Consider the following 27859-nt stretch of genomic DNA (forward strand, 5'->3'; position numbering starts at 1 on the left):
TGGCCCTGACTCTGAGCTGGCCCTGACCTGGCCCTAACCCTGGCCCTGACCTGGCCCTGACCCTGGCCCTGGCCCTGACCCGGCCCTGGCCCTGACCCCTGGCCCTGGCCCTGACCCTGACCTGGCCCTGACCTGGCCCTAACCCTGGCCCTGACCTGGCCCTGACCCTGGCCCCGGCCCTGACCCTGGCCCTGGCCCTGACCTGGCCCTAGCCCCGGCCCTGACCCTGACCCTGACCCTGATCCGGCCCTGGCCCTGACCCTGACCCTGACCCTGGCCCTGACCCGGCCCTGGCCCTGACCCTGACCTGGCCCTGACCCTGACCCTGACCTGGCCCTGACCCGGCCCTGGCCCTGACCCCTGGCCCCGGCCCTGACCCTGACCCTGGCCCTGGCCCTGACCTGGCCCTGACCCTGACCCTGACCTGGCCCTGGCCCTGACCCTGACCTGGCCCCGGCCCTGACCCTGACCCTGGCCCTGGTGAGATTTGTTACCTGGTAATCCACAAACCACTTCTCTCTTGGCCCATTCTGAAATCTTATAACCGTTTTTCTATTCCCCAAGTGTACTGAAGTATCAGAACTTAAAAAAAAAAAAAGCCATACAAAATTAACATTAAAAAAATAAATTTATCTGAGGTCTGAAATACTGAAGAACAAGCATATAGCTAAATAGTACAAAGAGCAGAAATTAGAACATAAAAAATGACTTAAGACAGACAGGGATTCTTCTGGCAATACTCCAGAAGTTTACACATATTTTTAAAACACATTTTTAAAGATATTTCTCCAACATTCACAAAAGGCAAAAGCTATATTTGCAACATTTCAAAATACTTTGAAAACATCCAGTTTCTTTCTCAAATCACTCAACTAAAATGTACACAAGTGAGTTACCCAACTCCATTTTTCAAAGATCCAACATAGAATTATATGATATTCTTGTTTGACACATTACAAATTTAACTAAAAATACAAAAAACTTATCAATTCATTTTGTGTTCTGCCACATAATATTTCATTCTTTTTCTAATCAACTAGGACAAATACACATGACATATATGTATATATGCTTTTCAGGGATAAAATATTCCAACTTTTATCTGTAATTTGTTCAAAACCTCAGGAACTTGACAAGGACATGATTATTTCAAACAACATTGAAAGTTTAAAAATAAAAACAATCATTTAAAGGAGGGACCTTAAAATATATTTTTGGCCATAAAATCTGTGATGTGACTAAGTAAGTTAATGATACAGCATCATCTGCCTGAGCTAACACCAACTGAACAAAAAGGCTGAAAACAGACTTTAAATTCCCCGTATCTACAAGGTACCAACCACAGTTGTTTATTCAATTGTCCAGGGAATTTTCCTCCAGCTAGATTTAAGTTCCTGTGGTACAATGATTTGGTCTATCCCCTGATGAGTGCATTTAAGAATCAAAAAATGATCTTTGAGATCAGATTTTACATTCATTATATAGAGATGAGGAAAATGCTGCCTGGAGATTTACAGGGAAGCTAGAAACAGATCCACCAGGACACAGACCTGAAGTTCCTGATTCCCAGCTAAGTTCTTCTGGTAACACGTTCTCCAGGGTAAAATTCCACATAATTCACAGTCGTTTGGTTATGGAGACTGCTATAATTTTAATATTAAGCAATGCACATAGTGCGCCCAAATCAGAACTGCTAATTCACTTCAAGGGTATTCAAGGGAATACCTGATTGGCTTTTTGTGTTTATGTGGACATAACATAAACATTATGGCTGTTTCAATGTCATTACTCTAAAGATGTTCCCTATCAGCTTAGAGAGCCAGGATGTGAACAACGCTGAGATTCTCACTGTAAATGAGGCGCGGTGGTAGGCACTGTGGAAACACATTTGGTCCTGTTTTCCTTACCCTGAGCACAGAAAACAGCAGGCTGTTCCAGCAGGTCGGACGGAGCCTGTGCGCATTCCGTGGTGAAGAAAGGAGTCCCCGGGCCCAGCGCATTGAGGGCGCCACACGTGGGCACAGGGCTCGGAGGAGGAGAGTGGTCTGCAGAAACGATGTTGCAGAATCACCACAGACAGCGTTTCAAGAGGTCTCCCTAACTGGGAACACCCGGTCTCCCTGAAGTTATTAGAGATTTCCTTATCTCAGGAATCGTCAAGGCCAAAGTATAAGGTGTGATACAAGAAACCATGAGAAAGTCCGGGAAACACAGGGTGAAATGTTTTTACAAGAAAGTTATATACTGAAGGGGCGGGGGAGTAAAAAAGATGATGCATACAAAACTACTCAATTTCAAGTTGGAGTGAAAAAATATAATAAATATAGTGTTAGCTTTCTTACAATGACTGGGAAGGCAGCACAGAGACGAACTTAGGGCGATGAGTCTGTGTCTGGGCTTCTTTGCTTAATGAGAACATAAGCCTAAGACCAAAGTTATGAGTTCCGTCTACACACTGACAGTTGACCACAGACAGTACCTGTTACAAAGCAGTTTCTAATGAGAATGGCAAGAAATGGGGAAAATCACAGAGGTCATCTGAGAGTCTCATCCCAACACTGTCATTTGGTGGGTTAAAAGGATCGTACTGGTATACTGTTTTCACACTGAGGGGCTTAGACAGTTGGTATGAACAACGCCAAGTGAAGTGAAGTGAAAGTCGCTCAGTCGTGTCTGACTCTTGGCGACTCCATGGATGGTCCATGGAATTCTCCAGGCCAGAGTACTGGAGTGGGTAGCCTTTCCCTTCTCCAGGGGATCTTCCCAACCCAGGGATCAAACCCAGGTCTCCCGCATTGCAGGCGGATTCTTTACCAGCTGGGCCATAGGGAAGCCCAAGGATACTGGAGTGGGTAGCCTATCCCTTCTCCAGGGGATCTCCCCAACCCAGGGACCAAGCCCAGGTCTCCCGCATTGCAGGCGGATTCTTTACCAAATGAGCTATCAAGGATGGAAAGGGAGATAATCAGGAATATACTGTTCACTTGGTTCCACTAGATAGCATATTTTTTTTTTTAGATAGCATATTTATATAAACAAATTCCATGTACTCCTATGCAATTTGAAGGGTGTGGACCTCCATATTATCATTTTAGAAAGCCTCCTAAGCTTCTATTTTCTATGTTAAAATGATGTCAGCAAAAGTACTTTAAATTAACAATTAAATAAAAACAGTAACTGCATTTAGGAGTCACATAATAATTTTCAAGTAAGTGTCCATTCTCCATAACCTATAAACCAGGCTTTACTACTCAGTTATCACATGATGTTAACTTTTCCTTCACGTCAAATTGCTGACTCTGACTGTTTGGACATCAGGATAGTTTTTGATTCTTGATCTGTGGGGCTATCAACTGGTACCTGTAGAAAGAATAAGAAGATAAAAAATTTACATTATATATCTGGCATATGTCATTATGACAGATCCACAGTTGACTCAGGAATTAAAAAACAAGCTGACTACATAGATGGGTTTACACTTATTCTATGCACACATTTCTCAATAGTATTATCATAAAAATATTCACTACTTACAGCTTTAACATCACCATTTGTAATTCCTTTGTTTATATTGTGTCTTTTCAGATCGGACTTGATTAATGCTGCAAACAGAGAGGGATCAATGAAGTTACCACAGAGTATGTATAAACATACTTTCTTCTAAGCAGTGCAAAATCTTTTTTTATATTGTCAAATGCAGCACACTATAATACCATAATATTCCATAACATTCTTGTAGCCTGAAAAAAGAACACTACCTAAGTCATTAACTTAATTAGCAAGTCATTCATTAGTGAACAAATACAGGATGCCAAGAACCAAGACACAAAGATGAAAAGAGCAATTCTTTCCCTAAAGGACCCTCTAATCTAGGGAAGGGCTTCTCTGGGGGCTCAGATGGTAAAGAGTCTGTTTGTAGTCAGGAGACATGGGTTTGATCCCTGGGTCGGGAAGATCCCCTGGAGAAGGGAATGGCACCCATTCCAGTGTTCTTGCCTGGGAAATCCCATGGACAGAGGAGGCTGGTGGGCGACAATCCATGGGGTTGCAAATGAGTCAGACACAACGGAGTGACTAAACAACCACAATCTATGGGAAACACTGACGTGCAAACAATTTTAACATTGTATAGCAACTCCAGTAACGTAGGCACGGACAGGATATCGTGGAAGCATGGGGAAAAATGTCTGTGTCAGCCGAAGGAAATAAGGCAAAGCTTACCTAAAGAGGAGGCGTGTTTGAACTGAAACTTGAGAAAATGAGTGGGAATTTGTCAAGCAGAGGAGAGGGGAGGGGAAGGCATTCCAGGCAGGCGGAAACCAGTACATGCCGAGAGATCAGGACAGGAAGAGTAGAGTGTATTCTCGGAGCCCGTGGTGGTCTGCGATGGGTGGAGCATCAAGTACTAGAGGGAGACGGAGACGGCCAGAGAGGAGGCTGGGGGGGCAGGACGCTGGGAGTGAGTGGGGAGAACACGCTCGGGCCGTGTGTGAGGGAGCTCACTCTGGCAGCTGGGTGTGCGGGGTGTGATCTGCAGCAAGGCTAGAGGCGGCAAAGCCGGTCAAGAGCCCTTCATCCTGCTGGAGATGGTAAGGCCTAAATATGGGAGAAATGGTGATACAGTGACAGAATTCAGAGATACTTTAGAATCGAACCAGTAAGACTCTGTGGTTTGAAAGGATATGAAAAATGGGGGTTGGGGAGGGGGAAGTGGGAGACTTGCTTGGGCAATTGAATGGATGGTGGCTTCCTGGTAGCTCAGACTGTAAAGAAACTGTCTGCAAAGGCTAGAAACCCAGGTTCGATCCTTGGGTCAGAAAGATCCCCTGGAGAAGGGGATGGCAACCCGCTCTAGTATTCTTGTCTGGAGAATTCCATGGACAGAGGAGCCTGGTATCGGCTACAGTCCATGGGGTCACAAAGAATCAGACGTGACAGAGTGACCCACACTTTCACTGTCTTTGGTCCTAGTTACTGAAACCGAAAATACAAAAAGGACAGGTGTGGTGGGAAGATAGTTAAGTTCTGTTCTGGACAGGCTGAGCATAAAATCTTGTGGGACATTCAAGTTCAAGGATAAATATATGATTAGACATATTGGTCTGAAATATAAAAGAGATCAGGATCTGGAGGTACAGATTTGAAAATTACTAGTGTTAATGTGATAGTTAAAGCCACAGACTACACAGAGAGTGTAAAATAAGAAAAGGTACAGATTGGAGGGTAGTTAAATAATCTAATTGGTCATAAAGCAAAGTTGAAAGGTAAAAGTAAAATCAGTCTTAAAAGTTAGACTACTGCTTCTTTAGAAATTCACACTACCCCTTAGAATTCTGTTACTGATAGCAACATTTTAGAAATTCAGATATTTATGCAAAGATACTTGGATATATGTAAAATGGTCTTTCTGACTGCATTTAAATGATTTTAAAGAAACTGGTGATGTAACAAGCTCCCAATTACAAGCAGCTTGATATTAAAACATCACTCGGGTTTCCCTGGTGGTCCAGTGGGTAAGAATCCGCCTGTCAGTGCAGGAAACATGGATTCCGCCCCTGATTTGGGAAGATCTCACATGTGGGAGAGCAACTAAGCCCACACACCACAACTACCGAGCTTGTGCTCTGAGCCCGTGAGATGCAACCACTGAGCCACGTGCTGCAACTACTGAAGCCCGCGTGCCCTCAAGCCCATGCTCTGCAATGAGAGAAGCCACCACAACGAGAAACTAGCACACCAACAGAGAGCTGCCCCCGGTTTGCTCCAACTAGAGAAAGCCTGTGCATGGCAATGAAGAATTGGCACAGCCAAAAATCAATCAATCAATCAATCACTCTCTAAACTGCACCAGTGACTGACATCGATTGGTCTGCCTGACACTGTTCTAGAAGTCCACTAAATCAAAGATGCTACTCATTTTTTTTTTACAGGGGGAAATTGCGTATCTTTCTACCATTAATATTAATCAAAGAACCGAGGAACACTAGGACATGTTTAGAAACATTTTTTTTCAATGTGCATAAATGGGCTAAGGAGTGGATATATATTATGTATGTGAAGCGTACTGCTTTCACAGAGAATAGTCAACACTGGAAAACAGAATGCACTGCATTTAAATGGTAATTCCTCTGTCAAAATAAGACCTGCCAACAATTCCCAGAAAAAAATGTAAAAAAGAAAAGGTATCACCTTCAGCACACCTCAGGAATCTCTCAGTCCACTTTCCTTTGTCTATACAAATGACTATTGGATACAAATCCATCGTACTCTCTCCAGTAAAACACTCAACACATGAGAGCCATTAATTAGCATTTTTAAATGGTAAAACTGTCAATGTAAAGCTGATTTTAAAGATTTTTTTTTACACTTAATTTTCTGTACTTGACCTGTTTGAATTAACATTTATGAATCTTACTATAAGATAAAGTGAATAGAGAACACAAAACTGTTCCCTTTTTTGGTGCAACAATAACACTCTATTTGATACCTATGTGTTACTTTCCCAGAAACTGAGAATCAATAAGGAATCACTTATGACAGATCAGCAGTCAAGGTAGTTTGTTTACTACGTTACATACTTTCAGTTACAAAACATTGTTTTACATGTTTCCTTTTACTAACTGAAGAGAATGGGGGGAAACGCTTCCTTGGTAAGGATTTTTTCCTTGAGGAAACAGTGCACTCAGTCCCTTTGAGTGCAATGAATAAATGAAAGTGACATTAAGTGGCTATATATTTCCAAAGTAAGTGCTTATCACTGCTAAGAGCTCATACTGGGGGTTTCAAAAAGGATGCCCAGGTGTTCAACAAATAATAGAAAGAAGCCTTGATTCACACCTTCCTGTTAAGATTCCATCCTTGAATTAAGTTATAGCAGATTAAAAAAAGAAAAAACAATCCCTCTCAGAGTCTCCATGGCTTCTGTCTCTCACGTAGACAAGCAATGCAGAAAGAAACGAACAAAGTAAAATCACACTAGAAGCTAACACGGGCCTGGAAGCGCTACTGGATATAAGTCTTGCTTCTGTTTCTTCTGGCCATGCCCCTTGGCTTGTCAAATCTTAGTTCCCCAGCCAGGGGTGGAACCCAGGGAAGCACGTGTGGGCAGGTGGGGCTGAGCCCAGGGAGGCTGGGCTACAGGAACAGCCTGCATGCTCAGACAGGTCCTAGGAGCCAGACCCTGTCGGGAGCTTTTCATCAACCATCGCAGTTAGTCCTCACAGCGAGCCCTAAAGGCAAGCTTTTAACATCCTATTAATATAAGCAAGAAAAGGACAACGAGAGAGGCTGGGTAACTTGTCTCAGGTCACACAGCCAACGGGCAGCAGAATCGGAGCCTGAGGCCAGTCCTGTCCATTCCAGGTCTTTACTAACACTTGTACAACGGTTTTGTTTTCCAGGCATGGTAATTGTATTGAATTTGAAACCTCAAAAATGAATCCATAGATTCGCATTCCTGAAGGGAAACAACATCCTGCCTTTTATTTCATTTTTCTTCCCTTGAGTTCTGCCAAGTCTTCAGAAGCCACAGAAACGAAAATTAAATCTACAAAGACAATGTGACACAGTGCTTCGGGCAGGCATACACCCTGATTTACCTGTTAAAATGATGCCTACAAACATCCAAACACAGAGGAAAATGTTCCCTGTTCTAGGACCATACGCTGATGTAAGCTTTCCTTGAGCCAATGTGAATAAGATTCCAAATATCTAAAATAAAATAAGAGAAATATTTTATTAAGATGGATTTTAAAAACAAATACCGTATTTCCCCCAGAACTTTTCTTAACTATTTTATTCATATGATTTGGCTTCTAGAAACATGCATTGAAAGGTGGAATTTTTAAAAACAAAAGCTACAGTCAAATTCATTATCCATTAGAATATTTGGTAAACTAATGGTCTCAGATTTAAGAGAAATCAGAGGTTTACCTGTGCGGCAGCATTGAGAAGACCGGATGAAGTCCCTTCAGACTCAGGGTAAGTGATTTCAACAGCAAATTCGAAACCCAAGGGGAGGTAACCAGTCATGAAGAAACTATAGAAAATAAATTCAAAATCACAGAAGAAATCATTGGAAGAACAATATCACCTGTTGATGCAACTGCTTTACTTCTCAGACTTGTTAAAATTATCAAATAAGTGAAAGTTTTGAGGTTGGTGTGTGAAAGGAAGGCACTATTATGATTCACCAATTAACCTGAGGACAGGAGAACTGTGAAGCAAAACCATGTACTAGGAAGCAAAACAATTTCTAATTTTTTTTCCAGAGAAAAATATACTCCTAGTTTTCTATGTCAGTTATCTTTCTAGCCAAGTAAAGAGACTTTGGATTAAGTAAGGCTTATCCATTTTTCACCTACAGCATAGCAAAAAACAATCTTGAATTATTTTTTATAGTTCTAAAAAATTATGGAGAAGGAAATGGCAACCCACTCCAGTATTCTTGCCTGGAGAATCCCAAGGACAGGGGAGCCTGGCAGACTATAGTCCATGGGGTCTCAAAGAGTCAGACATGACTGAGCGGCTAACACACAAAGAATTATACATTTATGTGCACAAGACAGATCTTTTTTAAAGTTTAAAAAATTAAAGGGCTTCTGGATAAACTTTAAAAAATGAAAAGCCACAGCAGTAATACTTCAGAATGCTAACAACACGCTACCATTCCTTTTAACACGTCCAGTGCTTACCCAAGCAACCCTCCAGTGACAAACACGATGATAATGTGTCCAAGGTTCAGTGTGAAAGTAAAGATAACCATTCCAACAAAAGACAGAATGTAAACGGTCAGAGTAGTGTGTCTAAAACAAAAACAACAGAATTGTTAATGTTCTGTCTGATTTTCTTAGGCACATTAAAAACCATGTGGCTAATTCTGTTCTGTCCATATGGTAATAAATTCTTCAGATTTCAAGACTCACCCCGTCTTATCTATGGAAAATGGTTCCACCAGGCACGGACTTGAAAGATTAAATTGAAGTTTCAAAAGTTTCAGTTTGCAGCCGACAACAAAAGTCACCTCATACCCAAAGCTCAGACAAAGGAATAGCCATAAGGATAAAAGTCATTTTTATGGCAACAAATGGGATACGGATGGTTCCCTATCTGTATTTCAAGATTCAGATCCAATTCTGCCTCTTCCACAATACTTTTCCTAACCACTGTAGCTTACAAGATTTTCCTATTTTCCAAACTCCCTAATCATTGTCTATGTACATGATTGACACTTGACTTCTATTTTAGTCTGTTTTATGATTATTGAACTTTACATGCATGAACACCTTAATTTTTCCCAATTAGACTGCAAAGGTCCTAAAGACAGGGATCAAATATTGCTTCCCACGATTCTTAGCTAAGAGTGATGCATGTAACAAGAGCTTGGTGAATGAACGGCAGTTATCCTGAGAAGAAAGTCAGGGCAAGAAAGAACATCTGTATGCCAATCCGTTTCCTAATTATAAAATGGACCAAAGACTATTGATAAATATAAATCCTTTACACATACTCTCTTCATCTACAAATTTAATGGGTTTCATTCTAAGCTACCATTACATTACAATGAAGCCCGAGTAAGTGCTGTTTTAAATCATGTGAGAACTATTTGGAGAATTTTAAGATCAGAGGTACTTTGAAAGGGCTTAGATAATGATATCAAATATATCTTAGGCCTTGAAAGGTGTAGAGGACACAGTTCCATTACTTCATTCATTCACAGTTCCACTCATTCATTTCTCCCAAACATATGAGAAATTTCTGTCTGTTAAGAAATGCAGCTATTCTTCTACTTTTTTTTTTAGATATAGCTGTTCTTTTAAGGCCCAGTGCAAAAGATGCTGTCTCGGAAAGCGCATTTCTCAGTCTCCCAGTTGGTATTACTCACTTTTTCTTTTGTATTAGCATTTTTCTGGTTCCATATAGTACACAATTAATATAGAATCTTCATATTACCTATTACAGTATTATAGTCAAGTGTTACTACAGTTTTAGGGCATTTTAGCCAAAAACTTCTTATCAAAATGCCTTATGCTCACTAATAATTTTTTGATAGGAAAAAACTTTTTAAGCTCACAACATGGAAAATAGCAATATAAAGTCTCTATCAAAAGTCAAATGTTTCTCAGAAAGGGCTCCTTTTAGAATAGAACTGAACTATTCTGGAGTGGTATACATGAGTACTATTAGAGGAGAGGAGAGTTCATAAGGTATCCAAGTTCTCAAAGTTGAAATAAATATGACCAGTAAGATCATACAGAGACCACTGAAACATTCAGAAGTGAAGGGAACCTAAGAGTGTCTAGAATGCAAGTCTTTCAATGATAATAATACTTTTTAAATTTCTTAGAATGAAAAGTAAAGGTTCCTTTAAAACCAAAATACCTTAGGTTGTACACCATACATTTGCCTGCTTTCACTTACTTGTATGTTTTGGTATAATCCAGCCATAAGCCACAAAGAATAGATCCCACCATTCCAGCTAATACTAGTGTTAGCCCAATCCTTCCAGCATTCACCTCTTCACCCTTAAAATTTTTTTCAAAAGAAGTTGATTAAACTCCTCAAATTCAAAAAGATCCTTCACATTCCCATACCTTCTCATGTCAATGGAAATAAGCAGATACAATTAAGCATACAATATAACATGAAGAATTCAGTACGTGTATTAGGGTGAATGGACATTCTACATTAAAGCAAAAAAAATGAAACAAAACCTGACATATGGGAGAAATCAAAAAGGTAATTTTTCTTGATCCTCCATGGTTAGAAGGATAATGATTTTTGTTAGAATTCTTAAGCAATTCATAGGTGTCTGAAAAGAAAGTTAATCTGATAGCTTTAACATATAACTGCTTTCTCTTTTCAAAAGGAAAGAGAGATCAGGGCTTGATATTTACTTTTTTATATTTGTGTTGGTTTCTTTTACATATTTTTGGTCTTGTCTCATATAACCAGTCACACTATTCCTTTAAAAAAGAATAAAGAAAAAGACAGAGGTATTGTCAAAACAATAATGACTTCTGCTTTCTATGTTGTTTTATAAATTGGATTAAACATAATTTCAATCGAAACAAGTATAAATCTTTTATAGCAACAAGGTCATACATCTTTAGTCTTATGATCATGCTCATAGGAATTATATTGCTGAAGAAAAGTTCTTGGCCAGGCATGCAAACACAATATTGGCAGAAGCTTACCTCATAATGTGTCAGTATCATTTGATTTAATAATGTTGAGACTGAATAAAATGCTCCAGTCATGATACCTACAATAATAAAGAGAAAACTATCAATGTGCCATGTACCAGTTTACAAAGTGATATGGAGCGCTCTGTGACACTTGTGAAAATACAATGTCTTCTTAGACAGTTGACAGAGAAAATTGAGACCTCTCGCTATTCCCTTTCAAGAGGCAGACTGATCAATGTTAACATCCAAACTTAGCAGAGATTACGATTGTAGAATTCTGTCATTACATCATTTACTATTATTTAGATTCAGACATACAGGCCAGAAATCACAGTCCCATGCATGACACTGTATAAGAGCAATCAAGCAACTGATTGCTTCCTGAGCACCTAGGCTAGTTGAACGCTAAAGCGTTAAGACAGAACCCGTGTTGCAGCCATCTCGCCCCTGCATCAAAGACGTACAAGGAATTAGGAAGACAACGTCAATTAAAGTATGCTTTAAAAGGGAAAGTTAAAAACAGCAGGCTACAGGAAGCATGTGACTAGGTTTGAATCATGGAGTTTCTTCACATATGTTGTATCACTTTAGGTCTAAGTCTCTTAACTGAGCTGAAATTTAAGCTGATTATTTTTCTATTATTAAATAGTTCAAGCATACAAAATAGTAGAGAGAATAATTTAACAAACACCCTTACTCATCACTCTTTGACAAACATTAACATTTTGCTATCTTTGCTTCAGATTCATTTTTTCAGATCTTCCTGAATCCTATTCTTCCTCAGAGGTAATCCCTAACCTGACCTTCATATTTATCACTGCAGATATTACAACATATGTGTATCAATAAACAACAGAATTAGTCTGCCTGTATTTAAATTTTATATGAATAATATGGCACTGTCTCCATCTGCAATTTGCTCATATCACTCAATATCGTGGTTTTGAGATTTATCCATGTTGATACTTTTAGTTCTATCTCATCAGTTTTCTGTGGTGTATAATAGTCCACTGTGCAAATATACTTCAATTTAACTATCTCTTGTCCTAAGTCAATAGATACTTTAAGGCTTTTTCCAGTTTTTCACTTTTTTAAAAAAAATTTTTATTTATTTGGCCATGTGGCATGTGGGATTTCAGTTCCTTGACCAGGGTTTGAACCCATGACCCCTGCATTCAAAGCACAGCATCTTAACCACTGGACCACCAGGGAAGTCCCAGTTTTTCACTATTTAAAACAATATTGCAATAAATGTTGCATTTGTTCTTATATATATAAGGGTTTCTCCACGCAAAAATCTAGAAGTAAAGCTTCTACTTTCTGGATATAGTCAAATCGCTCTTCAAAATGGTTGTACCAGTTTATACTACCAACAGAGTTCCTTTCTACATTCTTGATAAATTTGTCTTCATCAGATTTAAAAAAAATTTTTTTTGCCAATTTAAATGTGTGCGATATTGTATCTCACTCTGGTTTTGATTTGCATTTCCTCAATTCCTAGTAAGGTTGAGCATCATACATGAGCAACACACAAACACAAACATATAAATGCCTCTGATTTCCCTGGATGGTTTGCTCTTTTCTTAGTGATTAGCAGGAGTCACTTTTATATTGTAGGTGCAAAGCCTTTGTTGGTTACATGCATTGCAGACATTTTCTCATGGTTTATGTCATGTCTTTCTAGAAAATATCATTACTTTAATCATATTTATCAATTTTTAAATTTAGGGGCTTTTTTTCTTTTGTCTTAGAAAATTCTTTTAAGAATACTAAAGACGGTTTCCTATATTTGCTTCTAAAACGTTAAAGTTCGGGTGACTTCCCTGGGTTTAAGACTCTGCACTTTGACTGCAGGAGTGCGTTTGCTCCCTGGTCAGGAAACTTAGATCCCACCTGCCAGGCTTCACGGCCAAAAACCAAAAACCAAAAAAACATTCAAGTTCTGATTTTTACCCTTTGGTCTCTAATCCACAATTCATGTTCTAACTTCACATTACTTCTCCTTTATGGATAATCGATTCTCCCAAGATAAGTTACCATGTAGTTTCTCTTCTACAAACACCAAGTTTTCATATATGCATAATGTTCTAGTCATCACCTTGTTGTTGTTCAGTCGCTAGGCTGTGTCTGACCCTTTTGTGACCCCGTATAGCCTGCCAGGCTCCTCTGTCCGTGGGATTTCCCAGGCAAGAATGCTGGAGTGGGTTGCCCTTTCCTTCTCCAGGGGATCTTCTGCTGTTTGCAAATATTCTAGTTTTTCTCTACGTAGGCACTTAGTGGCAAGGCCATATGACTACAAAAGTGAGCCCAAGTGCTAGTTCTCCTTTTCTTAGTAATCACGGAAGCATGTTTTGAGATATCAGCCTGGATCTCCGAGTGACTTGCGGTCTGTTCACAGTGGACTGCAGCACTGGCATGCTGTGCCATTTGCTGTGTTAGGCCATTTTTTTTTTTTGGTGGGGTTTCATTGCTAACCTAGCTTTTGCTGACTGATACACAGGGGTAGGGCCCTGGGTTCTTTATTGTGTTCCAGTGATCTAACTGTCTCAGTTCAGTTCAGGCGCTCAGTCGTGTCCAACTCTTTGTGACTGTCTAACTGTCTATCCCTTACTAATGCATGGCATCTCATTACCACTGCTCTAGAAACCTTGATATCTGAGAATTAATTCCTCACCTTGTTCTTTATCAAAACTATCTTTGTTGCTCTTGGCCCTTACTTCTTTCACAGGAATCTTACAATTAGCCAAGTTCCATTATAAACCCTGTTTTAAGTTGGAGATTGCTAGATGAGGCCTATGGCCAGAGATCTTATCAAAACCCCCTGGGTAGCGAGCCTTTGTCACTCACTTCCCATTGGGTTCAGGAATGCAGAGACCCGGTCAGCTTAGGCTGAGGAGGCCAAGGAAAACAAGAGAGGCCTGTGCTGAGGCTTGAGCGTCCTCTACATGAAGGTACCCTGTGGTGGTCTCACTCCTACTCCAGACTCAGTGAGGACAGCCAGAGTCTGGACAAAGAATTACAGTAGCAATGAGCATTGCTACCTGAATCTAAAGTGAGATACTTGTCTGAGTTTCAGATAGCAAGTAGCTACAGTTGGGATATAAGTGATGACAAGTTTCTCCAAATAGCCCTAATGCCAAAAAAAACAAAACAAAAAACGGCTTCTCAGTCTTTCTGGTTTCTTGAGTTTTGGACACTGAAAACCTGTCCTAGGAGTGTGGTACCTAGCCAAACTATCCTATGTGCAAGTCTGCCCCAATCTTTTCTACATAATAATACTAGGCATGGATGGAGCAGACAAGTACACTTCTAAAAGGCGGGATATGACCCTTACTCATTTAGACATTAAGACCCCTTTGGCGATGAACATCAAGTCAACAAGCTTCTCCAGCTGTTCTAGGGAATATTGTTGAACTCTCTACAGTGTTTCTCAACTCATCCTTTCTAATTCCTTCTACAAGTAAATTCTGCTCAGTTTCCAGAGCCTCTGTATGTGTCTGACCTTTCCATCAACCCAAATCTACAACTGGCATTTGTTAATACAGTGGTCCTGTAAGGTTAACTGGCATTATTACAATGCTGAGTCCTCCATAAACATGGTATATCCCTCCACTTAATTTAGGTCTTCTCTTACATCTTTCAGTGTTTTATAATGTATAAAGTTCTTCTTTTAAGTTTAAGCATAGCTGATCTGGGGGCTCCCTGGTAAAGAACCCCCCTGCCAATGCAGGAGACGTAGAAAACTCAGGCTCCATCCCTGGGCTGGGAAGACCCTCTGGAGGAGGGCATGGCAACCCACTCCAGTATTCTTGCCTACAGAATCCCATGGATGGAGGAGCCTGGTGGACTGCAGTCCACGGGGTCGCGAAGAGTCGGACATGACCGAGCAACTAAGCATAGTACTTGCATAGTTGATCTACATGAAGTTCTTTTTAGTAGATTTGTTCCCAGGCACCTTACACTTCTGGCTGCTATTATAAGAAGTATCTTTCTATAGGAATGCAGTTGATATTTTCACATTGTTATGTATTTAATATTATTAGTTCTAACAGAGAATGTAGGTTCTCTTGCATTATTTTGTAGACCATGGGGTTAGCAAGCATTTTCTGTAACAGGAGACAGTAAATACTTTCAGCTTTGCAGGCTGCATGGTCTCTGATGTGCCTACTTGGTGCTGCTCTTGTAGTTCGAAAGCAGCCATAGTAGAAAATATGTGAGTAAATAAAATGTTATTTATAAAAACAGGCAGTGGCCAGATTTGGCTCATAAGACAGTTTGCTGACCTCTGATATATATAGTCATGTTATCTGTGAATAAAGCATCTTTTTTCTTTCCAATTCATGTACTTTTAATTTTTCCTGTATTAGTGGGCCAGTCAGGAATTTCAGTTGGTTGCTGAGCAGAAGTGGTGACAATAAGCACCCTTGTTCTAAGGGATACTTCTTATTGATTCTCAAGGGTAATGCTTCTGAGCTTCTGTCTTTGGAAAGATGTTTGCTACAGGGTTTTTGCAGATAAACTCTGTCAGGCTCAGAAAGTTTATTTTTCTCACAGATGGCTAAGAGTCTTTAACCAATGGGTACTGTATTCTATCAAATGCTTCTTCCTCGGCTATGGGGTGAATTTTCCTCTAGTGCACCCCCTCCCCACACCTGAAAATATAAAGACAAACACAGTGACATCTGAAGGCAAGTAAGACAGAAATAGGGGGTACTGGTTACAAACAGTGTTAATATAAGAAATAAAGAATAAACAGTTAGAACAAATGTGTTGGTGCCTACAGTCAAAGCTACAGTGTTAGGAGGAATATCTGCCTGCTATGCTGAAAGATCTAGAAGGATGAAATTTTGATAGAATACTCCAGTTAGATGACAGTTTGCATAAGGTCAAAGAAAGGAATTATTGATGACATTTTCCTTATGGCGGTCAGAACTGTAATTCATAAAGGACCTAAAAATACCCTGGGAGAACTCATTAAAGAAGAAAGTGCTTCTGTCTTTAATAGCTATAACTTGTTTTTATTGTTTTAAAAACATGTAAAAAAGCCCATTCTGAAGTTTTTGCTTTTAGTTCAAAATTTAAGTTTATGACTATGCTATAATTATAGAGTTAATAAACCTATTTCATTATCTCATTAATTAAAACTCAAACCACTAAAGGAAAAGAATCTGCAATGCTCAAAGGTTTACACAGACATGAACAAAAATAAAAGAAAACCACTTACCATAACTGATCAATAAAAGGACAAAAGGAATGTTTTTAAATAGGTTCCTTATTGATTTCACATAAGAGTACTCTCCAGGTGGACTGTCTTGGAGAACTGCTTGAGCCTGGCTTGGAGGATATTGCGGTTTTTCTTTGAATGCTGGAAACATACATGAAAAGATAATTCAATATACGTGTCTTCCTTAGTGAGCAGACTAAATTTAGTTTAAGTTTAAAGAGGTACTAAAAAATCTTTTGTGGTAAGGCTGTTCATTTTCACTAATTTCTAAGTGAAGAATAGTTTGGTATTATCATCTCAACCCTCTGAGACTGACTAAAACTCAGATTTGGCCAATTCACAAAACTGAACTACAAAACCATCCATAATACTATGTTAAACTTTGCCCAGGGATTATTCCAGTTTTAGTTAAGCAAGATTAATTTTTATTATGTTAAGTATTCTATTTCTAAATTTGGTTCAATTTGTAATTAGAGATAAGGTTAGGTATGAGTAAGCCAATATCTTACTGAGCTTTTAGATGACTGGCTTGAGTTAGTACCTCTTTTCTTCTGAAACCTGATATAAAGTTTACTATTTATAGAACTGAAAGGGTCCAAGAGGATTCAATGGAGCAGAGCTAGGTCTTGCTTGCTGACCCACGTTGGCTGCATATGGAAAATCCAGGGGTAGAGCTGAGAGAAATAAAAGTATGATACATGGTTTCTGAGATCTTAAGTTCTAGTACTGCTCATTTCTATGCAGTTTGATCACACAACCTTCTCAGCCAGACATTTAGAGACTGCCCTTTTGCTGAGCAAGGGAGGATCTACCAACTTCCTGCAACAGATGGCAAAGGAGAGATTTCTGTAGGGTTTTGCTAGCTGGGAATCAAGACTTTTTGCTAGAAGAGCTGATCTGCTAAGACTGGTACTCCAGGAATTAAAATCTAGTTTTGGTATTGACTCAAAGTTTTAAATTAAAATAGATGGGAAATGTTGTATTTCACTGAATCTAAAATGGTCTGATGTTGGCACTCAATGATGTTGGCAGGCATCAACATGGTTACATAGTTTTCACATAATCATGTCTCGATTTCAACCAACGTTACTTGCCACTGCTATTTTTTTACTGATACAAGAAAATTTAACTTGAAATCTGTCCTCTTAGCAAACTTTTAAGTGTATAATAAATATTGTTAACTATAGGCATAATGTTATACAACAGACCTCTAGAACTTTTTCATCTTAGATGTCACTGATGGATTAATAATAAAGTAATATTTTCTAAAATATTAGAACTTCCTCTTTCTCTTTAAACAGTGGCTATTTCTTTCTTCCAACAAAGAAGGCCTGCTTTGTAGTTTGACAGTGGGCTAGATCTGATGGACCTGAGTGTCGATTGTAATCACATAGAAATTTTTAAAAAATACAGATTTTGAGAGTCTACCGAAGGCTCAATCAATCAGAATGTCTAGAACAGAACCTTAGCATCTGTATTAAATGCAAAACTCAACACCCAGCCAGGTCTGAAAATTACTGCAAGAGAAAGAAACTATTCTTAAACTTGTACACAGTATTTTAATTCTCTAATTCTACTTGCTGCTAAAAAACTGAAAAATCACAGTTCTTTGCTCATCTAACCATGGGTTAATTATGATACAAAGAAAATACCAAGCTAAAAGACTTCTATTATTATAGGTCTTACAACTAATTCAAGAGGAGACATAACTCATACGTATTTACTTTTTAACACCCTTACACTGGAGGGCTGGTAGACATAAAACGTTGAAGTAGCTGCAAAGCCTCCTCTTCCTCTCACCCTATCTGCTCCTTGCACTGCTGAGGACGTCTGTTGTCCTCTCCTGGAAGACTCTGCATCCTAGTTAAGATGCAGAGGAGATATCTCTTTTTATTAATATTGGTAAAACAGAACTCACACGGTTTAAAACAACATTGCAGAATGTAAAAACCATGCTTAAGATGTAGTCATGGGTGTTCAGTGAGTCTTAAGTCTCTTAAGATTTTTTATTTACTATGGTAAAATAAGTCTAAATGGCTCAGATTTGACCTCAAATGCAAGATGAAAACAAGTTCTGGTAGTCTATAATTCCATTAGACTTGTTTTCTCAACACAAGGATTATCTCTTAGTTTCAGGAAGTTAGCTGCTCTCCGGGACAAAATCAAGCCTTTATCTACAAGCTACGCAATATAGTAAAGTCAGGCTTCAGTCTATGAAGAAAAAGGAGAATCAAAAAACCATTGATCTATCACCCTTTTTATGCTGCATTATTCCTTTCAAAAGATAAAATATGCCTTTTTCTTTCTCCTTTGAAAAACAGACTTCTACCTTCTCCCCACCAAAAAGTTGTGCAAATAAAATAATTAACTAATAAAACTGATACTCTCCACCCTTGGCAATAGGCATGGAAAGTAGCCAAAGGGTTTTTGGGCAACACATTCAAACGTTTTCTCCTGTGATGAATAAGTAACAAACCTACTGTATTTAGGACCACTTCTATTTTTTAAAATCAGATTATAATATTATCTTTTGATTTCATTATTTGTACCTGTGTGATTCAAGCAGACACTACACATATTAACTTATTATAAGACAAACACAGGTTTTAATCCTGGCTCTGCCTCAACTTACTATATGACTCTGAAGAAATCAATTCCTGCTTCTCAGCTATATAGCTTTCTCATCCACAAAACGGAGATAATAACAACAAGCTGGTATGAGGATTATATGATATAAATGATGTAAAAGAATTTTGTAATTATTGAGCATTGTCCTTTTGAGGAATATTTATTTTTAAAAATCAGAATTTTCAGCGAACTCCCTGGCAGTCCAGTGGTTAGGAATCGGCACATCCACCGCAGGGAGCAATGGTTCTATCCCTAGTCAGGGAACTAAGATACCACATGCCATGCAGTGTGGCCATAAATAAATAAATAATTTTTTAAAATAAAATAAAATCAGAGACTTTTCTCAGGACTTTAAATTCTTACAGACTACATAAAATGTATTTCTATTAGAAGTTTATAATAGCAACCAATATATAAATATTTTGAATATAAGAATCAAAAAGTAAAATTATGTATATATGCTATATACTCATATATTTTAAAATTTTAATATTAAATTTTTTTACTGCCGTTAACTTTTGATTTCTGTCATCTACTCATTTCAGTGAATCAGGATGATAAGGATTTTAACTGACATACTTAAGTGATACAGTTTACTGATCTGCATAAGAACAACTTTCAAATACAATAGCATTACCACTTACCCAAAAGGAATCTGAATTGAAACAAAAAATCAGACTAAGTAAAAATTAAAATGATATGTTTGTATAAGTAACATTTTATTAATGGAATTAGACTGCCTAGGCGCAAATTTTTGTCTTTAGCATTTATTAACTGTGACCATGGGTAAGTTAAATTTACTTAAATTCTGTGTCCCAGTTTCCTCATCTATAAAATAGAAATGATAATACAGTACTGCCCTTATAGGGTTGTGAAGATTAAATGAAATATACCATGTAGTATGCTTTTAAACATATTTAGGGCATATAAATCAAATGTTAGAGACTATAATAGTGTTCTCCCAATAAAAATGGAATATTAGTATGAAATTCAGTGGAAGGTTGGGGTTAATTCTTAGAAATGCTAGATGGATTACACTTACAGAAGGTAATAGGATTACATGGCATGAATCCTCAAGTTAGTATTTTAGCAAGAATGCTCAATACCAATTTGGTATATGTCACATTGCTGAAAAGTATCAGCAAAATTAAATTATTTTATAAGATTTGGTTGGGTTTCCAAAGTATTTATGGGTAGAACTTAGAAGGAAGTAGGATTGCCACAATAATTGAGGAATTTTAAGAAAGTGGGTTTTTATTTTTATTTATTTATTTATTTATTTTTGAAAGTGGGTTTTTAAAGTAAACCAGATTCTCCTCAAGAGGAATTATTTAGTTATAAGGAAAACAGGTACATTTTACATTTAAATGTCACAATTTTAAACTAGACTTGCATAACACAACTGTATATTATCTTGCTTTTATATACTATGCTTAGTATCTTAAGATTACAGGTCACCAAACAAAACTTGACAACAAGCTTTTTATTCCTATTTCATTTCCATTCCATTTTTTTTCATTCTTCCCTCCCATTTCCACTTCCACTGTCTATTCATAAGCCATAAGTATATAAATAAGTAATTATATACATGAATAGCTCTCTTTCAATTTCTTAAATAACACAGGGTGATATGCCAATGGTCACACCTATTATTATTTTTTGTCCTACTCCTTTGACAAATAAAAATCTTGCTTTTGAAGCATCTCATATATATATATGTTTAAATACATATGTGTCATATATATGATTTTATATCTAGAGATATCTTATATACAATCTATTACTCTCACTTCTTCCAAAGAGATAAGCAATTGAGGCAATAAAAAAGGAAAACCAGAATTTATGCAAAGATACACAGCAATCAAAGGAAAGAGGATTTTATATTTTAATAATTCCTATTGCTAATGGAAGATCCATTTATGCAAAATGTATATAAACTATATTTCATACTTCATCCAGCAAATCAAATATGGATACCAGAAAAGTAGATAGAGGTATTTGTTGTTTTTTTTGTTTGTTTGTTTGTTTTTTAAAAAATAAAGATTTCTTTTAAAATTTTGTTACACTGCCAAAAGACTACAAGGCATAATTTGTCCTTTTTCAGTAGTCAGCACACAGCAAACATGCTACTTCCTAACTGGAACATAAAAACCAACCATAGGTGGCCTGGACACGTCAGAATACTTTAAATGCTACCAAGAGAATATTTTCTTCATTATTTTAAGGGAAATTAAATATGTGGCCTGAGTTCCCTCTCCCTGGGTCCAGCAGTTCATCTCTAAAGGCGATCTCTATCAAAACATAAATTTTCTCTGAAAACTGAGGATTTTTTAAACTGGTGATCATAAAATTTATATTTTTCATTACTATAATAACCATGGTAAAAATTAATACATAAAATTTAAAACTCCAGCTGTAATGAAATTTAACTATAAATTTTAATGATTAAAAGATAGCCATTCATCTTTATGGTTCCTCTCTTCTTCAAATCCATTTAAGATATACTGAGTGCCCAAAAGTCACGCTAGCAGCTGCATTACTTTAAGTAAGCCTCACCTACTCTTTCCCCTGAAATCAAAACTATTTCCCATGAAAAACAAACTTTAAATAGCAGACCTTCCCAAACCGTCTTCCAAACTGATGATGGCTGCTTGCAGCTGATCCTGACTGACTGCTTCAAGAGACAGGCCCGGACGGGAGGACTCGGGGACGAGTGGTAACAGCAGAGCTCTGCTGGAGCGGCCTAACAAGCAGACAGTTGCCACAGTTTGAAATTCTGCTGAGCGGCTTGCTGCTGCCCACGATCATTCTCTGGCCAACATTGTCAGATCCAGTTAATTGTTAAATTGGGGATTCCTGGAAGGATTTATCATTCAAAGGAAGGTGACAGCCTATTTGCATCATTGCAAAGCATGACAAGAACTTATTCCTGGCGAGGTTAGCGTCTAAGATGCAGAATGTGTAGACGGATATGCAAAGAGGAGGCAGGTAAGATGCTTGAAACCAACAGTTATCAGGAGAGAAAAATTAGTAGGGAGATAAATGAGATGAATTAGTCTTCCAACCCTGTACAATATTAAGACAGATGTAATGGACCACAGCATATCCCTAGGGCTGCAGCATTCATGATCTAATCAAGAAAGTGAACAGCAAGAATGAAAGAGGCAAATAGCACTTGAGATATTATCAGGACAAGTTTTCAGGGTTGGTTATTTTTATTTTCCTATGTTTGTCATGCACTTATCTAGTTAAGATTTAGGGAAAGTAACTCACTTACCAATTACTGTTAAAATAAATAAAAGTGTGGCGACAGCTGATGTTCCATAAAACATGGTGCTGATATTACAAGATAGCAGTTGCGTGTCATTCTGTGTGTTGGGCACTAAAACTGGTGGCAGCAAAAAGCCAACTGCAGTTCCAAGCTGTAAAAGGAACAGTTCTGTTAATTCTTCTTATTATAAGAGAAAAAGGTAATTAATACAACATAAAAAAACCCCCCAAGTGTGTGTAAGGTGCTTTCATAAGCTCTAAAGAACCATGTTCTTATGTGTTTTTACCATTCTACTATTAAAGGAAAATTGCTGACAAATGTCTTCCCTATTCAATAAACATTTACTAAGCTGCAATCACTCAAATGAAGCTGCTATAAAGTTGTGTAAGATACACTCCTTACCCTTTGGCTACTTAAATCAGAAAAGAGAATAAAAATACACATGCACACACACACAAAATGCTGAGAAAAGACAAGCTACAGAACGGGAAAAAATATCTGTAAAGCATATATTTGATAATTCTCTACTATGCAGAACATATAGAGAACTCTTACAACTCAACAACAAAAAAGACAAACATCCCAATTCAAAAATGGGCAAAGGACCTGAACAGACTTTTCTCCAAAGAAGATATACACATGCCCAACAAGCACAGGAAAAAATGCTCAATATTATTAGTTATTGGGGAAATGCAAATCAAAACTATATCCACTAGAATGGCTATAATTTATTTTTTTCATTTATTTTTATTAGTTGGAGGCTAATTACAATATTGTAGTGGTTTTGCCATACATTGACATGAATCAGCCATGGATTTCCATGTGTTCCCCATCCCGATCCCCCCTCCTACCTCCTTCCCCATCCCATCCCTCTGGGTCTTCCCAGCGCACCAGGCCTGAGCACTTGTCTCATGCATCCAACCTGGACTGGTGATCTGTTTCACCCTTGATAGTATACTTGTTTCAATGCTATTCTCTCAGAACATCCCACCCTCGCCTTTTCCCACAGAGTCCCAAAGTCTGTTCTGTACATCTGTGTCTCTTTTTCTGTTTTGCATATAGGGTTATCATTACCATTTTTTAAAAATTCCATATATGTGCGTTAGTATACTGTATTGGTCTTTATCTTTCTGTCTTACTTCACTCTGTATAATGGGCTCCTGTTTCATCCATCTCATTAGAACTGATTCAAATGAATTCTTTTTAATGGCTGAGTAATATTCCATTGTGTATATGTACCATAACTTCCTTATCCATTTATCTGCTGATGGGCATCTAGGTTGCTTCCATGTCCTGGCTATTATAAACAGTGCTGTGATGAACATTGGGGTACACATGTCTCTTTCAGATCTGGTTTCCTTGGTGTGTATGCCCAGGAGTGGGATTGCTGGGTCATATGGCATTCTGTTTCCAGTTCTGTTCTCCATAGTGGCTGTACTAGTTTGCATTCCCACCAACAGTGAAAGAGGGTTCCCTTTTCTCTACACCCTCTCCATCATTTATTGCTTGTAGACTTCTGGATAGCGGCCATCCTGACTGGTGTGTAATGGTACCTCATTGTGGTTTTGATTTGCATTTCTCTGATAATGAGTGATGTTGAGCATCTTTTCATGTGTTTGTTAGCCAAGTGTATGTCTTCTTTGGAGAAATGTCTGTTCAGTTCTTTGGCCCATTTTTTGATTGGGTCATTGATTTTTCTTGAATTGAGCTGCAGGAGTTGCTTGTATATTTTTGGTTGTTTCTTTCGTTTCTTTAGGTAGATATACTCCTAAGTATTTTATTCTTTTTGTTGCAATGGTGAATGATATTGTTTCCTTAATTTCTCTTTCTGTTTTCTCATTGTTAGTGTATAGGAATGCAAGGGATTTCTGTGTGTTAATTTTATATCCTGCAACATTACTGTATTCACTGATTAGCTCTAGTAATTTTCTGGTAGAGCCTTTAGGGTTTTCTATGTAGAGGATCATGTTGTCTGCAAACAGTGAGAGTTTTACTTCTTCTTTTCCTATCTGGATTCCTTTTATTTCTTTTTCTGCTCTGATTGCTGTGGCCAACACTTCCAAAACTATGTTGAATAGCAGTGGTGAGAGTGGGCACCCTTGTTTTGTTCCTGACTTTAAGGGCAATGCTTTCAATTTTTCACCATTGAGGATAATGTTTGCTGTGGGTTTGTCATATATAGCTTTTATTATGTTGAGGTATGTTCCTTCTATTCCTGCTTTCTGGAGAGTTTTTATCATAAATGGATGTTGAATTTTGTCAAAGGCTTTTTCTGCATCTATTGAGATAATCATATGGTTTTTATCTTTCAATTTGTTAACATGGTATATTACATTGATTGATTTGTGGATATTAAAGAATCCTTGTATTCCTGGGATAAAGCCCACTTGGTCATGATGTATGATCTTTTTAATATGTTGTTGGATTCTGTTTGCTAGAATTTTGTTAAGGATTTTTGCATCTATGTTCATCAGTGACATTGGCCTGTAGTTTTCTTTTTTTTGTGGCATCTTTGTCTGGTTTTGGTATTAGGGTGATGGTGGCCTCATAGAATGAGTTTGGAAGTTTGTCTTCTTCTGCAATTTTCTGGAAGAGTTTGAGTAAGATAGGTGTTAGCTCTTCTCTAAATTTTTGGTAGAATTCAGCTGTGAAGCCATCTGGTTCTGGGCTTTTGTTTGCTGGAAGATTTCTGATTACAGTTTCGATTTCCATGCTTGTGATGGGTCTGTTAAGATCTATTTCTTCCTGGTTCAGTTTTAGAAAGTTATACTTTTCTAAGAATTTGTCCATTTCTTCCAAGTTGTTCATTTTATTGGCATATAGCTGCTGGTAGTAGTCTCTTAAGATCCTTTGTATTTCAGTGTTGTCTGTTGTGATCTCTCCATTTTCATTTCTAATTTTGTTGATCTGGTTCTTTTCTCTTTGTTTCTTGATGAATCTGGCTAATGGTTTGTCAATTTTATTTACCTTTTCAAAACACCAGATTTTAGCTTTGTTGATTTTTGCTATGGTCTCTTTTGCATCTATTTCTGCCCTAATTTTTAAGATTTCTTTCCTTCTACTAACCCTCGGGTTCTTCATTTCTTCCTTCTCTAGTTGCTTTAGGTGTAGAGTTAGGTTATTTATTTGACTTTTTTCTTGTTTCTTGAAGTAAGTTGGTATTGCTATGAACCTTCCCCTTAGCACTGCTTTTACAGTGTCCCATAGGTTTTAGGTTGTTGTGTTTTCATTTTCATTCATTTCTAGGCATATTTTGATTTCTTTTTTGATTTCTTCTATGATTTGTTGGTTATTCAGAAGCGTGTTCAAAGAGGACACAAATAAATGGAGAAACATACCGTGTTCATGGATTGGAAGAATCAATATTGTCAAAATGGCTATTCTACCCAAAGCAATCTATAGATTCAATGCAATCCCTATCAAGCTACCAACGGTATTTTTCACAGAACTAGAACAAATAATTTCATAGTTTGTATGGAAATACAAAAAAACCTCAAATAGCCAAAGCAATCTTGAGAAAGAAGAGTGGGACTGGAGGAATCAACCTGCCTGACTTCATGCTCTACTACAAAGCCACAGTCATCAAGACAGTATGGTACTGGCACAAAGACAGAAATATAGATCAATGGAACAAAATAGAAAGTCCAGAGATAAATCCACGTACCTATGGACACCGTATCTTCAACAAAGGAGGCAAGGATATACAATGGAAAAAAGACAACCTCTTTAACAAGTGGTGCTGGGAAAACTGGTCAACCACTTGTAAAAGAATGAAACTAGAACACTTTCTAACACCATATACAAAAATAAACTCAAAATGGATTAAAAATCTAAATGTGAGACCAGAAACTATAAAACTCCTAGAGGAGAACATAGGCAAAACACTCTCTGACATAAATCACAGCAGGATCCTCTATGACCCACCTCCCAGAATATTGGAAATAAAAGCAAAAATAAACAAATGGGACCTAATTAAACTTAAAAGCTTTTGCACAACGAAGGAAACTATAAGCAAGGTGAAAAGACAGCCTTCAGAATGGGAGAAAATAATAGCAAATGAAGCAACAGACAAAGGATTAATCTCAAGAATGGCTATAATTTTTTTAAAAACCCAGAAAATAATGAATGTTGTTATGATGTGAAGAAACTGGAACTCTTGTACAATGTTAATAAGATTGCAGACAGCACGGTTACCAAGGAAAACAACTTGGCAGTTCCTTAAAAAGTTAAACATAGAATTACTATATAACCCAGTAATTCCTCTCTTAGGTATATACCCCCCAAACTGAAAACAGGTATTGAATATTGCACATGAATATCCAAAGCAGTCCTATTTGCAATAGCCAAAAGGTGGAAACAATCAAACTATCCATCAATGAATAAACAAAACATGGTATATTATCCAATGAAATATTATTTAGAGAGTGAAATACCGAGAGATGCTGTAGTATGGGTGAACTTTGAAAACATGCTAAAAGAAGCCAGACACAAAAGGTCACATACTGTATGATTTTATTTATATGCAGTATTAGACTACGGAAATCCATAGAGAAAAAGCAGATGAGTGGTTGTGAGGGGCTAGAGAGAGGGGGAAAATGAGGAGTGATTGCTTAGTGGAATTGGGTCTTCTTTGAGGGCAGATGAAAATGTTTGGGAACTAGAGGTGATGGCTGTACAACACTGTGAATGGATTAAATGCCACACAGATGTACACTTAAAAATGATTAATTTCATGTGAATTTCACCTCAGTAAAATAAAATTGGTCTGACTATGATAATCACAGCAAGAGAAATAAAACCAAAATATTAAAGGAGCTTCAACGGAGCAAGAGATCCTATTCTTTGAAGGTGAGAAAGGCCAAGATAGGTTTTAAAAAGGAGGCTGAGGCAGAGACAGTAACATTTACCAAATATTTCACTTTCTCCCTATAAAAAGCTGGGTAGAGACAATTAAATGTGTAATTACGAGTGTGGTAAGTGCAGAACTGTGATGAGAAGGAGAGGCTGTCAAGACTGTCAGGATCGTGTAATTGATCATCCAAGCAAGAATACTAGTCGGAGTGAAGGGGACTCCATGAGCAGTTGTGCTGGACAACAGGTATGCACCTGAACTATTCCAGGCCAGCTGGAACATATGGGCACCTTAGTCAAGACAGTACTTTGGAGGAGCATCTTATATAGACTTGGGGTTCCGGAAAAATTTCTGAAGGGGCAAAGATCCAGATAAGAAGTTAAGAGTTAGCCAAGTGAACAAGAAATGTTCCCAGTCAAGGACATCATGTTCACAGAAAACAGAGAGCATGACCTTATGTGAAACTGATCAAACCCAGGTCTCCTGCACTGCAGGCAAATTCTTTACTGTCTCAGCCACCAGGGAAGCCCTGAGAAACTCAAAGTAGTGCACAATTTCCCTCAGAGCAGAGGAAGCATTTGTATGTGAGGAACAGGGGCTGCAGACAGGTGATGCTGAGCAACAGGCAGAAGGCAGAACAGGAAGTCTGACTTTGTCACCCTAAGAGAGTTTGACTTTTTTCCCCTAAGGGCAATGGA

General features: G+C 37.9%; 1 protein-coding gene across 1 annotated transcript in view; it reads right to left on the minus strand.

Moving 5' to 3' along the window:
• Positions 1–609: 609 nt before the first annotated feature.
• FLVCR1 (FLVCR choline and heme transporter 1) overlaps positions 610–27859 on the minus strand; it is a 30729-nt gene continuing 3479 nt past the window's right edge. The window contains exons 2-10 of the mRNA XM_065936240.1: positions 22316–22460; positions 16411–16551; positions 11196–11263; positions 10420–10523; positions 8694–8804; positions 7933–8038; positions 7599–7710; positions 3535–3602; positions 610–3360 (exon numbers count right to left, since the gene is read on the minus strand). Of these exons, the coding sequence (XP_065792312.1) occupies positions 3286–3360; positions 3535–3602; positions 7599–7710; positions 7933–8038; positions 8694–8804; positions 10420–10523; positions 11196–11263; positions 16411–16551; positions 22316–22460 (930 nt within the window). The 3' untranslated portion in view covers positions 610–3285. The remainder of the gene's footprint in view (positions 3361–3534; positions 3603–7598; positions 7711–7932; positions 8039–8693; positions 8805–10419; positions 10524–11195; positions 11264–16410; positions 16552–22315; positions 22461–27859) is intronic.

This window comes from Muntiacus reevesi, chromosome 5 (genome assembly GCF_963930625.1).
Source record: "Muntiacus reevesi chromosome 5, mMunRee1.1, whole genome shotgun sequence".
In the NCBI taxonomy this organism is placed as follows: Eukaryota; Metazoa; Chordata; class Mammalia; order Artiodactyla; family Cervidae; genus Muntiacus; species Muntiacus reevesi.